The sequence below is a fragment of the Nycticebus coucang genome, chromosome 2 (genome assembly GCF_027406575.1).
Source record: "Nycticebus coucang isolate mNycCou1 chromosome 2, mNycCou1.pri, whole genome shotgun sequence".
In the NCBI taxonomy this organism is placed as follows: domain Eukaryota; kingdom Metazoa; phylum Chordata; class Mammalia; order Primates; family Lorisidae; genus Nycticebus; species Nycticebus coucang.
The window spans coordinates 45,627,967-45,644,168 of NC_069781.1; the positions used below are offsets into that span (position 1 = coordinate 45,627,967).

At 42.7% G+C, this 16,202-nt stretch overlaps 1 protein-coding gene across 3 annotated transcripts in view; it reads right to left on the reverse strand.

Annotated features, from left to right (window-relative positions):
- NFX1 (nuclear transcription factor, X-box binding 1) overlaps window positions 1-15,711 on the reverse strand; it is a 101,373-nt gene extending 85,662 nt beyond the window's left edge. The window contains exons 1-2 of one of the 3 annotated variants that reach the window (XM_053570701.1): window positions 15,535-15,711; window positions 10,860-11,864 (exon numbers count right to left, since the gene is read on the reverse strand). In XM_053570701.1, the coding sequence (XP_053426676.1) occupies window positions 10,860-11,864; window positions 15,535-15,559 (1,030 nt within the window). In that variant the 5' untranslated portion in view covers window positions 15,560-15,711. Of the gene's footprint in view, window positions 1-10,859; window positions 11,865-14,397; window positions 14,419-15,534 lie in introns of those variants that run through there. The other 2 variants (XM_053570704.1, XM_053570707.1) reach the window with 2 other exon arrangements.
- Window positions 15,712-16,202: the final 491 nt, after the last annotated feature.

The following is a 16,202-nucleotide window of genomic DNA, read 5'->3' on the forward strand; positions in this document are numbered from 1 at the left end:
AGCATGCTAGTTAAGAGGTTGATGACCCACTGAAATACTCAGAAGAACAGACCTAACTAAAGTATTGACTGCAAACTTTTTAGATATATCAGTAACTGTTAAAAAGACAAAAATCCTGATTTGAAAAATCCAAGATTAAAAAGATTTTTTTGGAGACAATCAGTAGAGTTTGATTGTGGACTGGGTGTTAGATGATTTCAAGAAAGTATCGCTAATTTTGTGAAGTGTGAAGAAAGCACAATGGTCATGTAAGAAAATGGTCATTTGTTTTAAAAGATGTATACTTGGGTTTGGCACCTGTAGCACAGTGGTTGTGGCAAAGGTCACATACACTGAAGCTGGTGGGTTCAAACCCAGCCTGGGCCAGCTAAACAACAATGACAACTGCAACAAAAAAATAGCCGGGCATTGTGGCGGGCACCTGTAGTCCCAGCTACTTGGGAGGCTGACGCAAGAGAATTGCTTAGGCCAAAGAATTTGAGGTTGCTATGAGCTGTGACACCACCGCACCCTACTGAGGGCAACACAGTAAGACTCTGTCTCAAAATACATAAATAAATAAATAAATGTATATTTCACTGGGTGCCCACAGCACAGTGGTTACGGTACCACAGCCACATGAACCAAGGCTGGCGGGTTTGAGCCCAGCCCGGGCCAGCTAAACAATAATAACTGCAACAAAAAAATAGCCGGGCGTTGTGGCAGGCGCCTGTAGTCCCAGCTACTTGGGAGGCTGAGGCAAGAAAGTCGCTTAAGCCCCAGAGTTTGAGGTTGCTGTGAGCTGTATGCCACAACACTCTATTGAGGGCAACAGAGTAAGACTCTGTCTCAAAAAAAAAAAAGATGTATACTGGAAGCAAATGGGGATAAAATAACCTCAAATCTGGAATTCATCTTTTTTTTTCTTTTGCAACAGAGTCTTACTTTGTTACCCCTGGTAGAAAGCCATGGTGTCGTAGCTCATGGCAACCTCAAACTCTTAGGCTCAAGTGATCCTCTTTCCTCAGCTTCCCAAGTAGCTGGGACTACAGGCACCTGCCAGAACACCTGGCTATTTTCAGAGACAGGGTCTCACTCCTAAGTCAGGCCACAGCACTCAGCCTGAAATTTACTTTAAAATATACTAGCAAAGAAAAAAAAAAGGAATACTGTTGAACCTCTGAAAGTTGACCACCCAAGGGACTATAACAAACTGGTCAATACACAGAGGTGGTCCACATAAGGACCTAGGGCTACTGTACTGACATGTACATGAGGTGCATGTCTGGTTTATGAAAATTAGATCAATTTAAGGAGGTGGTCAATGTAGGGAGGTAGTTGACTATGAAAGTTCTACTGCATATAAAACAAACAAATACTTATCTATTTTATGCTGGGCATGGTGGCTCACACCTGTAATCCTAGCACTCTGGGAGGCTGAGGCTGGTGGATTGCCTGAGCTTACAGGTTAGAGACCAGTCTGAGCAAGAGCAAGACCCCATCTCTAAAAAACAGCCGGGCATTGTGGTGGGTGCCTGTAGTCCCAGCTACTAGAGAGGCTGAGACAAGAGAATCACTTGAGCCCAAGAGTTTGAGGTTGCTGTGAGCTATGAGCTATGACTCCAGGGCACTATACTGAAAGTGAGACTGTGTCTCAAAAAAAAAAAATAAAAAAATAAATAGATAAATAAAATAAAATAAAAATTGTCAGGAATTGTGGTGGGCACCCGTAGTCCTAGCTACTTGGGAGGCTGAGCCAAGAGAATTGCTTAAGCCCAAGAGTTTGAGGTTGCTATGTGCTGTGATGCCATGGCATTCTACCTAGGGTGACACACTCTACCAAGGGTGACATCAAAAAAAAAAACACCCCAAAACAAAAAAACAACTAAGCCAGGCACAGTGGCTCATATTTGTAATCCTAGTACTCTGGGAAGCTAGGGCAGGAAGATTCCTTGAGCTTAGGAGTTTGAGACCAGAGTAAGAGTGAGATTCTGTGTCTCCACTAAAAATAGAAAAATCAGCAGGTGTTATGGTGGGTACCTGTTTTCCCAGCTACTTGGGAAGCTGAGGCAGGAGGATCACTTGAATCCGTGAGTTTGAGGCTGCTCTGAGTTAGGCTGACACTACAGCATTCTAGCCTAAATGACAGAGTGAGACTCGGTCTTGGGGGGAAAGAAAAGTTAAACCTGATTATATCTGGGCAGTGGGTTATAGGCAAGATACCCACTAAAGTAACTTTAGTAAGTTACCACACTAAAACTAAGGCAGCTATTTTTTAAAAAGCTAATATAAGTATGGTCAACATATTCAAGTTGGTCTTGCTAAGTCTGAAGCATATATGTCAGACATCATGTATATTTATGTTAAGTCTAAAGCTTGTAGGGGCTGGTAGTAAAGAGGAAGAAGTCAGCACAGCATAGAAGAAAGGATGGAGTTGGCTGAAATCCAAGTGAGAAGATCAGAGGGTTGATTTAAAACCCAAGGAAATACCAACAGTTAGGAAAGAGGTGGAGAAAGAGAAACTTGAAGAACACAAACAGGAATAGTCGAGAAGAATAAGTAGTACCAGAAATGTGTAGTGTTAATAGCTGGGCGTTGTGGCGGGCGCCTGTAGTCCCAGCTACTCGGGAGGCTGAGGCAAGAGAATCACTTAAGCCCAAGAGTTGGAGGTTGCTGTGAACTGTGACGCAATGGCATTCTACCAAGGGTGAAAAGTGAGACTCTGTCTCAAAAAACAAAAACAAAACAAAACAAAAAAAAAAACAAACAAAAAAAGAAATGTGTGGTGTCAATGGACTTAAGAAAGTTAAACTTCAAAAAAGACACACACGCGCGTCCCCACATCAAACCCAAAGGGAACTTCAGTATAATAAGGACTGAAAAACATCAGTGCACTGGATGTGGCAAATAGGAAGCCATTCATAACCTTAGCAATAGCTCTCTAAGTCAAGTGACAATGACAGAAGACAGAGAACTGAATTAAAATAGGAATGAGAAAGCAGAGTGGATGACTCTATTAGACTAGAATAAGAGGAGAGAATCTCACTGAGAAGCAGGGAAACTTTTTCTTTTGGAGGGTACAGAAGACCTGGCAAAAGCTTCAGGCTGAGAAATTAGAGTAAAAGATGCGAAAAGACTGATGAAAGGAAATAAAGGAGATTTCAGACTGAAAGACAAAGGATAGGCACAGATATCTCTGTTGAGAAAAGAGATACAAGCAAAAAGTTGAGAAAATTACACCAGAAGGTTTTCCCTTTCTCAGTGAAGTAGGTTCACTAAAATTGAAGATGAATGTAGAAATAAAAAAAAAATCCTAAGTCCCCTAATGGACTTATGGACCCTCTCTTAGCCAATGGGACCCTAGAGAAAACTTAAGCAAGGAAATACCAACAGTTTTCATAACCCTGACAGGCCAGACATGCCTCATTATACCCTTCCTTTGTTAACTCCATTAGGCTTTCTTCCCTAAGGACCAAGGAGAAAATAGCCCTTTGGAAAGACCTGTTCCACCACTGATTTGAATCAAGCACCTAATGCTGCTCCTCCTTTTGTGGTTTCAACACTACAACTGACTGGACTTCCTTCTGGAGAAGGGGCCAAGTATCACAGAATGTTCTGGCCAGTCTACAGAAGATGCACTCCCAGAGTTTTCCTGTCCTGTGTTTACTTTTTGATGTCAGAAGGCCCCACTGTTGGATCATGCTAATGCTGCCATTTTTTGTACATGCAACCTATGAAGGGGCATGAAAGGTCAACTGCACGTGTGCAGAATTCTCCTTTCATAAATATTCATGACTCCTCCTATAGGCTGTTAAATATGTACATCTGATCATCACACTCAGCATAAATTCCTGTGTGAGGCTATACCTGTCAGCCTGTCAGAATGGCCACCCCACAGGCTACAACTCTTTATGAGAAATAAAGCTTTCCTTTCCAAAGTTACAACCATCATTATTCTTCAGCTGACATAGTAAATAACAGGCTTGAGTAACAGTGGAAGAGGCTTAGAGTGGTCTTAGATGAAAATGAAAAGGAGGGCGGCGCCTGTGGCTCAAGGAGTAGGGCGCCAGTCCCATATGCCAGAGGTGGCGGGTTCAAACCTAGCCCCAGCCAAAAACCACAAAAAAAAAAAAAAAAAAAAGAAAATGAAAAGGAAAGCTGACCAATGTCATGTAAAGAGAAAAGGGCAGTACAGAAAACCAACTTACCGTCAAAGATACTTACCAAGACATACTATGTATTGGGCACTCTTTCAACACTAAGAATATGGTAGCCTGGTGAGCAAATTAGGCAAAAGTCATCTGCGCTTACAAAGCTTATTATCTAGCGTCAGAAGGTAGACAATAAACAATAAATGATAAAAATATGTCCTGTCATCAGACAGTGATAAGTGCTATGAAGAAAAATAAACCAAGAAAAGAAGACAAAGAAAACTAACAGTGGGTTAAGTATTATTGTTTTAAATAAGGTGATCAGAAAGACTTTTCTAAGAATGTTAATGAATGTGCAGCAGTGCCAAATCTGTGTGGTTACATGCTTCCTGGAAAAGCATTCAGTTACCCTGATGCTCGAATGGAAAAAGCGGATTTTCCAGGGATGGGATTCTGTCAAATGAGTTGGCCTCAAACTCCGGGGTTCAAGCAATCTACCTGCCTCAATTTCCCAAGTAGCTGGGACTACAGAGGCCCACCACAATGCCTGGCTAATTTTTCTACTGTTAGTAGAGATGGGGTCTCATTCTTGCTCAGGTTGGTCTTGAACTCCGGAACTCAAGCAATCCTCCTGTCTCAGTCTCCCAGAGTGCTAGGATTAGACGTGTGAGCCACCATGCCTGGCAGAAACTGGGTGTTTTGTTATCACTCACTGAATGATGAATCCAGACAGTCTGAGAGAATAGGAGCAATATTAGTACAGAATAAGACCACCAGCCTGAGCAAGAGCAAGACCTCATCTCTACTAAAAACAGAAAAATTAGCCAGGCATTTTGGTGGGCACCTGTAGTCCCAGCTACTCAGGAGGCTGAGGTAGAAGGATCACTTGAGCCCAAGAGTTTGAGGTTGTTGGGAGCTACAAAACCATAGCATTCTACCCAGGGTGACAGAGTGAGACTGTCTCTCAAACAAAACAACAACAACAAAAAAATACCCAACAGAACAAGAGACCACTCTTAAACAACCATGGACACTTATTTTGGGGTGATCCTCTCCATTCCAATCAAGATTTCATCTCCACCATGCTAATAAAACTGCTCTTATCAAGACTAATAACCTTCACATTGTCAAATCAAATAGCTAATACGCAGTTGTCATCTTTCTGGACCTATCAGTAGCACTGGGCACAATTGATCACCCCCTCCTCCCGGAATCTTTTATTTGGCATTTAGAATATGATTCACTTCCTAGCTCAATTACTACTCATTCTCCATCTCCTCTGCGGGATCCCATCTTCCAATTTTGAAACACTGGGGTATAATAGCAACGCTCAGTCTTCAAGCTTTTCTTCTCTAAATACATTCACACCTTAGGAGATGTCCTCTAGTTCCTTAAATAAAATCTCTATACACAGACAATTACCAAATTTAAATCTCTAGTCCAGCTCTCTTCCCATATGCCATTATTTTATATCAACTCCCCACTTAACATGTTTATTTGGAGGTCAAATTTGAGGTATCCAAAATTATTAAGCTTCCTTGAACAAGAGGTAAATAAAAGGAAAAACAACATTTCCTACAAAAAAGAAAAAAAAGGGCGGCGCCTGTGGCTCAAGGAGTAGGGCGCCAGTCCCATATGCCAGAGGTGGTGGGTTCAAACCCAGCCCCGGCCAAAAAAAAAAAAAATATATATATATATAGTACATAACTTCATGTATTAAAAAAAAAAAAAAAAAAAAGACTAAGAACTGTCTCAAATGAGAGATTAAGCAGACATGACTAAATGTAATGTATCCTGGATTTGATCCTAGAACAGAGAAAGGACATTAATAGAAAAACGCGGGCAGCACTTGTGGCTCAGTGAGTAGGGCGCCGGTCCCATATGCCGGAGGTGGCGGGTTCAAAACCCAGCCCCGGCCAAAAACCACCAATAAAAAAAAAAAAAAAAAGAAAAAAAGAAAAACGAGTGAAATCCAAAGTCTGCAGTTTAGTTAATACTACTGCACCAATATTGCTTTCTTAGTTTTGACAAAGGTACTCTGGTTATTTAACATGTTAACATTAGAGGAAGCCTGGTGAAAGATACATGAGAATTCTTTGTATGACCTTCACAACTTTCCTATAAACATAAAATAATTCTGAACTAGCAAGTTTTTTAGAAAAACACTTTTTTCTCACTTTTATCAGTTCAGTAAATGCCAATTCCATTCTTCTAAATCACTCAGGCACAAAATCTTTGCTCTTATCATTGACTCATTCTCTTATATCCAACTCTAACCTATCAGCCTGGTCATAGTGAGACCCCATCTCAACCAAAATTTTTAAAAATTAGTTGGGAGTGGTGGCATATACCTATAATCCAGCTACTCTGGAGCCTGAGGCAGGAGGATTGCTTGAGTTCAAGGTTGGAGTGAGCTACGGTCACACCACTATACTCCAGCCTAGGTGACAGAGACCCAGTTTCTTAAAAATACACACACACATTTTAATGATGTATATATGTGTATGTGTGTGTGTGTATATAAAATCATACCATCCCTTTTGCCAAAACCTTCCGGAAGCTTCTCATCTTCTTACTCAGAACCCAATAAACCTCAGCACCTCATGTTATCCAGCACCTGCTATCTCTTGGACCCCCTCCTGCCCTCCTCTTCATTGCCCACAATGCCCCACATCCATCTTAATTTGTTCCCCCTTCTCCCTGGAATACTCTTCTCCAAAAAGTCAAATAGCACACTTCTTTACCTCATTCTTCTCTGTTCAAATGCCTCCTCATCAAAGAGCTCAACCTATCTAAAACAGCACCCCGTCACTCTGTCCCTTAACCTACATTATATTTCTTTTAAGCCTTTATCACCACCTGACATATTAAATATTTAAGTGCTTTCTGCCTGTCTTCCCTATCAGAATGTAAAATCCCTGTACCTAGAACAGTGCTTGCCACATAGCAATTTAGCAATAAATATGAATGAAGTATTCTCAAGACTGGGAATAGGGCGGCGCCTGTGGCTCAGTGAGTAGGGCGCCGGCCCCATATGCCGAGGGTGGCGGGTTCAAACCCAGCCCCGGCCAAATTGCAACAAAAAAAAAATAGCCGGGCGTTGTGGCAGGGGCCTGTAGTCCCAGCTGCTCGGGAGGCTGAGGCAAGAGAATCACATAAGCCCAAGAGTTAAAGGTTGCTGTGAGCTGTGTGATGCCACGGCACTCTACCTGAGGGCAGTATGTGAGACTCTGTCTCTACAAAAAAAAAAACAAAAAAAAAAAGACTGGGAATAATGCAAGGATATAAGGTCCAGAGAAATCTGTCAGGCAGAATTCCAAGATGGTCTCCCGGACTTCCACCTTCCTGGTGTGCACATCCTGTATGATCTCTTTCCCTTGAGTATGGGTGGGCCTGACGTAATTAGACAAGATGTTTTAAAAGCGTCTTCAAGAAAGCAATCAGACAAACTTGAAGTTTCAGCAAGTGCTTTCCTGAAGGACCCAACGCAACAAAATACCATGTTGTGAAGAAGGCAACATGGCAGGAAGCTGTGAGTACCCTCTAGGAGCCAAGAGTGATTCCTCTGGCTAACAGCCAGCAAGAAAACAGGCACCTCAGTCCTATACCTATAAGGAACTAAATCCCACTAAAAGAGGACCCTGAGCCTCAGATGAGATTACATCCCTGGCCACATTTCAGCACTGTGAGACCCTGAGCAGAGAACATAGCTAACCTGGACTCAGACTCCTAACCCACAGAAAGTGTGAAAGAATAAACTTAAACTTGTGTTATCTTAAACCACTACATCTGTGGTAAATAATTATAAAGCAATAGGAAATTATTAACCAGCCTTAAGGATTCAAAACAACCCTAGCATAATAACATGCTTTGCTTCACACACAAGTTGAGTTTCCAAGGACTGCCTGGTGAATCAAGCAACTAGAAGAACCACGGGCCAGTGTATAAACAGGCCCTGGGCAAGTCGTGGCTTCACAGGTTAAGCTGTATCTCACAATAAAATGGAGGAAGACCAAGATGATGAAGATCTGCAAGAAGAGCTAGTGGAATAAAGCTAATAAGCCTTGATGAAATATACACTAGGCAAACTGATGGATGTCTTCAAATATCACAAAAGGCTGATTTGTAATGAGGAAAGGGGAGTTGTGAGAAGAGAGACTAGTTGCTATGCTGCTCCAGAGGATAAAACTTGAACCAAGAACAGAAAGTATTTATAGGAAAGAAGCTTTTAATTCAATGTAAGAATAAACTTTCTAACAGAGCTGATTACCGTTAATGTTCCAAGAGCCGTGTTAGGCAGCAGGGTTACAAAAAATGAAAACAGGCTTGGAGCCCGTAGCACAGTGGTTATGGTACCAGCCACATACACCAAGATACAGTCTTTAATTTTTTTGAGACAGTCTCACTTTGTTGTGGCATCATAGCTCACAGCAATCTCAAACTCTTGGGCTCAAGCGATTCTCTTGCCTTAGCCTCCCAAGTAGCTGGGACTACAGGTGCCCACCACAACACCAGGCTATATTTTTTTTTAGAGATGAGGTCTCATTCTGGCTAAGGCTGGTCTTGAACCTGTGAGCTCAGGCAATCCACTCACCTCGGCTTCCCAGAGTGCTAGGATTACAGGTGTAAGCCACCACACCTAGCCACAGTCTCTGATTTTAAGGAGCTTACAGACTAGTGAAGACACTGACACATAAACAAATTATAGTTTCTAGGAGTAAATTCTGCAATAGAAGCGTGTATATGTAAGAGAAAGACACACAAGTTCTGACAATTAATTGAAGTTTGTGAACTTGCCACTATGTGCTTACTTTGGCAACACTGTACAAACAACTCAGTAAGGTACCATAACTGTGGTATATCAGTATCTCACAGTTGTGTTAGTGTTGTGTTGACATATGGTGGTGTCTTGATGAATGGCCTTCATTATTTTTGTTGTGTGTTTTCATGGGCTGTGGCAAGAATGTCAGAGCTTAAATTAGAGCAATAAACAAACATTTGTGAATTTATTGTTAAACATGGCAAGAGAGGAAGTGAAATCAAGGACATGTTTCTCCAAGTTCTATGGGTATAATGCCATGAAGAAAATGGCAGTGTATGTGTGAATTAAACATTTTTCTGAGGGGAAAGAAAATGTCCCTGATGAAGAGAGGTCAGGGAAGACAATAACTAGCAGAACTGATGAAAACATTGCAAAAATTTGTCAATTTGTGTGTCAATGAAAATCATCTGCTGACCATGAGAAGCACAGCAGACTAAATAAACATTGATAAACAAGAACATCTTTTTTTTTTATTTTTTGTAGAGACAGAGTCTCACTTTATGGCCCTCTGTAGAGTGCCGTGGCCTCACACAGCTCACAGCAACCTCCAACTCCTGGGCTCAAGCGATTCTCTTGCCTCAGCCTCCCGAGCAGCTGGGACTACAGGCGCCTGCCACAACACCCGGCTATTTTTTGGTTGCAGTTTGGCCGGGGCTGGGTTTGAACCCGCCACCCTCGGTATATGGGGCCGGCGCCCCACCGACTGAGCCACAGGCGCTGCCCAACAAGAAAATCTTAACTGAAAATCTTGGCCAACAACTCATGCCACTTGCATCATAACAATGCACCAGATCACATGGCACTGTCTGGGAGGGAACTTTTAGCTAGGAAACAAATTACTGTCTTGGAACCCTCTCTTTAGTCACCTTACCTAGCCCTTAATGACTTTTTTCTTTATCCAAAGATAAAGGAAATATTGAAAGGAAGACATTTTGGTGACATTCAGGACATTAAGGGTAATATGGTGACAACTTTAATGGCTGTTCCAGAAAAAGAGTTCCAAAATAGCTTTGAAAGGTAGACTAGGCACTGGCGTGGGTGCACAGCTTCCCATGGGAAGTACTTCAAAGGTAACTGTAGTGATACTCCGCAATGAGGTATGTAGCACTTTTTCTAGGATGAGTCTGCAAACTTAACTGTCAAACCTTGTATATACAAGGGCTGGGATTAATGCTATCTACAGAGGTAAGAAGTTTCCTGAATATGTGACTAAAGTAGTTTTTGAAAAATGAGTAAGAATTCACCAGTGAGCTGAGTGACAAATTCTGGACAGAAGGAGCTGCATGCAACAGCATGAAAAGACAAAACAGGAAAAAAAAATGTGCTGGATACTGAGGCAGCAGCAGATGGGATTGCTGAGTAAGGCAGAGGTCAGAGTGTATAGGTGATGAGAACCAACAGAATTAAGCAGGAGAGTGACACAGTTCAATGTTTTGGAAAGATTATTCTCCAATCCTGGTATAAGAGATGAACTGAAAGAGAGACATTGAGAGATGGTGGGAACAGTTACGGCTCTGTGAGCAGACAGGATGAGGCACATGAGATGACGCAGGATGAAACCAACAGAAGCAGTAGGGATGTCATGATCCCCTATTTGCACTTTCACAAATCAAAAAAATCTTATAACCAGACATCTACACAACCCATGATCGCATTTAAACAAAAAAACTCACAAAAATACTTATTTGTATTTGCTTATGATATGTACAAAACTAAATGATTACCTACTGGAGAGAAGAGTAACAGGTAGGTAGGAGAACGGAGACAGATGGTAAATAAAGATAGAAAGGAACATTTCATCATGTACCTTTTTATACTTTCTAGTTTCTAAATGACATAATATGTTACTTATTTAAAAATTAAAATAAAAAAGACTAAAATAATTATACCCATCTAGGTAGGTTTACCTGTGTGCGTTTCCACATTCTTTAGCACATGGTTCTGTTTGCCTCGGGGGAAAGGAGATACCACTTGAGGATCCTGCCTCTGTACAGTGCATTTCTCTTGGTCAACCTTTCTGGAAGACTTGATGACTGTCAAGTTCCCACTGTCACAGGCAGATTTTGTTGATCTTTCATTGAGATTATCCTTTGGAATGGGAGCCACGTTATTTCTGGGTCCTACATTTGTATGCCGTTGGCCCTCCTGTTTTAATAGGTTCCTCCCTGGTCGTGGCCTGGCCCCTTCCACTTCCCAGGGAGGTCTTTTCTGTGGGTATCTTCTCTGATCATTTCGTCTGGGTCCATATCCATCTAATACTCCTTTTCTAACAGATGCTTCTGAAGAGTCAAGGTGGAAACCCCCCACAACTTTGGTATTTTCAAGTCCAGCATCCTCAGGTTTGGGAGTCATTCTGTTACCCCAATCATACTTGAGTTTCCCCTTGACTTTTGGTCCTCTACTATGGCTGTATATAAATTGTGTTGCTTTTTTGGGTTTTGCCCCCCTGGGATCTGCACCAGTAGCTTCCTTCTCATTGTCAGAAGGGCTGTGCTCTCTGAGATTTGTTCCACTTTCTGATCTGGTCACGCTTTCTAAGCCAGCTGTATCTGAGGTCTGGTCAGTGAGACCTTGTGCTTTTTTGACTCTGATAGGGTGCTTCTCACTCTTCAATTTCTGCCAAGGTTGACTCTGAAGGCCATGGCTCTTGGGTAATTTATTAGAAGCAGAGGAATGGAAAGAAATCTGTTGACTCTTAAGTTTGCTTCCTGAAGAATGATAGCTGTGCTGATGAACAGCAGAGATGTCATCATAAGGCACCTGCCTGGAAAGATGACAGGGAGGTGGCGAACTGTAATTTCTTCTACTGATCCTGTTAGAGTCTAGTCTCCTTCGAGTCTCACAGTATAGACCAGAATTTTTTCTCTCCTGAGGAATGAACTCAGCAGCATCCGTATTGAATTTGAAAGTACCTAGGACATAAGAAATAGACATGTCAGTAAAGAACTTAATCTTTGGCTGGGTGTGGTGGCTCATGCCTGTAATTCTAGCACTCGGAGGCTGAGGTGGGTAGACTGCCTGAGCTCAGGAGTTCAAGACCAGCCTGAGCAAAAGCAAGACCCTATCTCTAAAAATAGACAGGAAGGGTGGTGGGTACTTGGAGTCCCAGTTACTAAGGAGGCTGAGGCAAGAGAATCATTGAGCCTAAGAGTTTGAGGTTGCTGTAAGCTGTGACGTCACATCACTCTACCGAGGGTGACAAAGTGAGCCTCTTGTCTCAAGAAAAGGAAGGAATCTTTACCCATAAAGCCCACAGACTTTAAGCCACATTTAAAAATTATTTTCCGCTTGGGCACAATGGCTCATGCCTATAATCCTAGCATTCTGGGAGGCTGAGGCAAAAGGATCACTTGAGCCCATGAGTTTGGGGTTGCTGTAAGCTTGCCTGACTCCATGGTACTCTAGTCTGGGACAACCAGAGTGAGACTCTCTTTAAGTCAGTCAGTCATTAAATAAATAAATAAATAAAAATTTCCTAAGGACTTTGTATAAAACAGGCTCTTAGTTGAGACCTATGTTTTCTGTGAAGGTGCCTGTGGAGGACTCAATCATTTCATGTCAGCACATACCACTAGTCACTGACAGCTAAGTGTGTTGCCGAGTTAAAACACTCATGTGGACCACAAACCACTACGTATACATGGGTTTATTTTATTAAAAAACTTAAGGTCAATTAACAGCTCAGGGATGAGACATCAATGACTAGGTTCCACGTGGTCTTTCAAAAGTCCAAAGTAGCATTGTGTAATATCAAGCAAACAGGCTTTTTAGTAAGCCAAAATGGGTTCTAAGTCTGGCCCTCTAACTTATAGTATGAGCTTAGGAATTCACTTGCCCACTTTTAGCCTTAGTTTCTCCATCCATGATAAAGGCTAATAATACTTATTTCAAAGGTTAAATAAGATTTCATAGATAGGACCTAGTTAGTATATTAGTTTTCATCTCCTCCCCCTAGGAATATATTACAGGTTTTTCTTATACACAACCTCTAAACATAATCTAGGATTCCACAGTCAAAAAATTAAGCATAATCCCCTTTAACCCACTCATTTCCCCTGCTCCCAAGATGCTTCTTGGATAGTCAACTCAGTTCCTAAAGCCCCAAAATGAAATGATTTGCCTAAAGACACAAAATTAGCTGACAGCAAAAACTACAAGGTCAGACAATTAAGTATGCACACTCATCCTAGAAACAGTACAGCAGACCTCATTTCTGACTATCACTATGGTTGACTTTGAAGTACTCCCCTAGTGAAGTTATGTACCAATACCAGCGCCTAGTCTACCCTTCAAAGCTGTGTTGGAACTCTTTTTCTGGAATGGCTTTTAGAGCTATTGTCTGAGGTCTAACAATTATGTTCATGAACTCAACCTAGAAAAAAGTGCTTTGGGGGTGGACTAGGCACTGGGATCAGTGCATAGCTTCCCAAGGGGAGTACCTTTGAAACTGACCATATTCAGCAATGAGGTATGTAGCAGCACGTTTTCTATGATGAGTTCACAAACTTAATTGTACAATTGCATATACACAACATATATAGTATGAATTGACAGGGCCTGGAAGACATGGGTTCAAGTCCCTATCCATCACCTACCTAACTTTATACAAGTTACTTACCATTAGTTTTCTTATACATAAGGGAAACAGTAATAATCCCTACATCTAAGAGTTAATATGAAGAGTTAAAGGTAATAACAAACTTATAAAAAAAAAAGGTGGTTAAAACAGTACTTTGTTATTGCTGTTATGACTACAGACTACCCAAAACACATAGGCTTGAGTACAGATGGGTGCAGTGCAGAGCCTGAATATTTTAGGTTCAATAATAAGGCCTAACTTGTAACTGGTATTTAATACGTGTCAGGCACAATCCTGACGAGAAAACTTAGGCATTGGCTGGGTATAGTGGCTGATGCCTATAATCCCAGTACTCTGGGAACCTAAGATGGAAGGATCACTTGAGGCCAGGAGTTTGAGATCAACCTGGGCAACACAGCAAGACATCCCCTGCCCCCAATTTCCATTCCAAAATAAAAAGAAAGAAAACTGAGGTATTGATAAAGTAACTTGTTGAAGGCTACAAGGTATTCCACAGTAGACTCAAGATTCCAACTCAAGATGTGTGGCATTGGACTTTGCTTTTATATCACATTACACTGACAAAGATGGGCAGCAGGTACCATAGAAACATACAGTAAAGAATTGAATGAGAGGCAGTGCCTGTAACTCAGTGGGTAGGACGCCAGCCACATACACCCAGGCTGGTGGGTTCGAACACAGCCTGGGGCAGCTAACAATGACAATGAGGTCTATTGTTAGACCTCAGACAATAGCTCTAAAAGCCATTCCAGAAAAAGAGTTCCAACAAAAAAATAGCCAGATGTTGTGGCGGGTGCCTGTAGTCCCACCAGAAATCAACACTATGACTCATAGCTAGCACCCACCCATTTCTGCTTCATGGGTCAGGAGTCTGTAGATGTGAAGATCAATACAGTTCAGAGGATCTGGTGAAGGACTAGATGGGGAGAACAACAAAACACTAGCCTAAAAAGTTACTCACCTCTGAAGATGACTTAATACTCGAAACAGGACTGGGGTACTACAATGCAGCATGTTTCTAACTTTTAAAATTGAGAACCACAGTAGTAAAATCATTTTACCTGCCACTCAGCACACAAATACAAATAGTTTTCTTGGTGCCCAACAGCTGGTTGGTAGCAAAACTTAGATTCAAATCAATGAAATTCAAAATCCCATGCTGCAAATTGCTCTTCTATTTTCCAGAGAGTGGATCATAAAATCAATGTAGTGGGTTGTGACAAGCATTTTAAAAAAGTAAATAGAAAATAGAGTACATTGCAGATAGTGAAGGAAACCGTTGTTGCTTCCTGAAACTTTTGGTTTGCTTTTATATTTACATAAGTGTGCACTAAAGTTGTGATGCAAAATATTTCCCTTTGGGAGCTGTCTACCTATACACCTTGAAGGGAATGAAAATAAATGTCCTATTAACAGCCAAATGAGGCTGCCTATACACAGAGGCAACTCCGAGTGGGGAAGTAGTTAACAATTATGAACATGAACGGTACAGGGCGGGAGCGTTCACAACAATTAACTTATTTATTCCTAATTGACAGATCACACAGAGTTCGTGGAAGGCTGAGATTCTAAGTCAGTGGTGTTCGGCTCGCGCCTGCGCCGCTACCCCAGTTGGTATGAACACCTAAGCACAGCCCGCCATCCTCCCGGCGGTGACTCGGCCGACGCTCGCCAGTCGAAGGTCAGTGCGCTGCTGCCCCCAGGAAGGGATCTAGGGGAGAGCAGGACATCCGAAACGACTCACTCGGCGACAGGACAAGCCCGCTCTCCTCTGAAACCTAGCTGCCGGGCTTTACCACCCAGTCGGGTATGATAGAGACCGCCGTACACACCACGCGCGTGGCTTGGCCCTAGCGAGCCACTATCCCCAACTCTAGCACGCGCCATTCTCGCGGTATTAATGGCCCGAGCACTAAGACTTCGTCATTGACCAAATTTCCTCTACCTAAGAGGGTTCACTGCCGCGCCGGTTGGGACATTACCTGAGACAGGAGGCGCCTCTGCCATCCCGTGCTGCAGCCTAAAGCGAGCCTTACAGCTAAGTAAGCACTGTCACCCGGTCACGTGCCCCGGACTTCCGGCGCCACGGAAAGGTTCACTTCTACCAGCCGGTAGACCGCCCAGGAGGTTGCGCGACCGAAATTCACTGCGCGGCGCGTCCTTGACGTCAGACAGATGCGCCAGGCGTGGGGCGAGAGGAGGGGACAAGTAGCCGGAGGTGGCGAGGATCGCAGAAGGGTGGAGCTTGTATTTGCGTAATCATTATTTTTCTTTCTGAGATTCGTTGTGCTGTCACACTGCCCTGCCCTTGATACAGCCAGGCCTTCCCCTTGCCCGATCTAGGAAAGATTAAAAGGACGACACCTTGCTGGGCGCGGTGGCTCACGCATGTAACCCTAGCACTCTGGGAGGCTCAGGCGGGAGGATTACTTCAGCTTGGGAGTTCCAGACCAGCCTGAGCAAAGCGACACCCCGTCTCTACCCAAAATAGAAAATTACTGTGGCGTTGTGGCGGCCGCCTGTAGTCCAGCTACTTTGGAGGTTGAGACAGGATTGAGTGAACCCAGGAGCTGGGCTTGCTATAAGTTAAGCTGATGCCAGCACTTTTACCTGGGCAACAGAGTGAGACTCTTGTTTAAAAAAAAAAAAA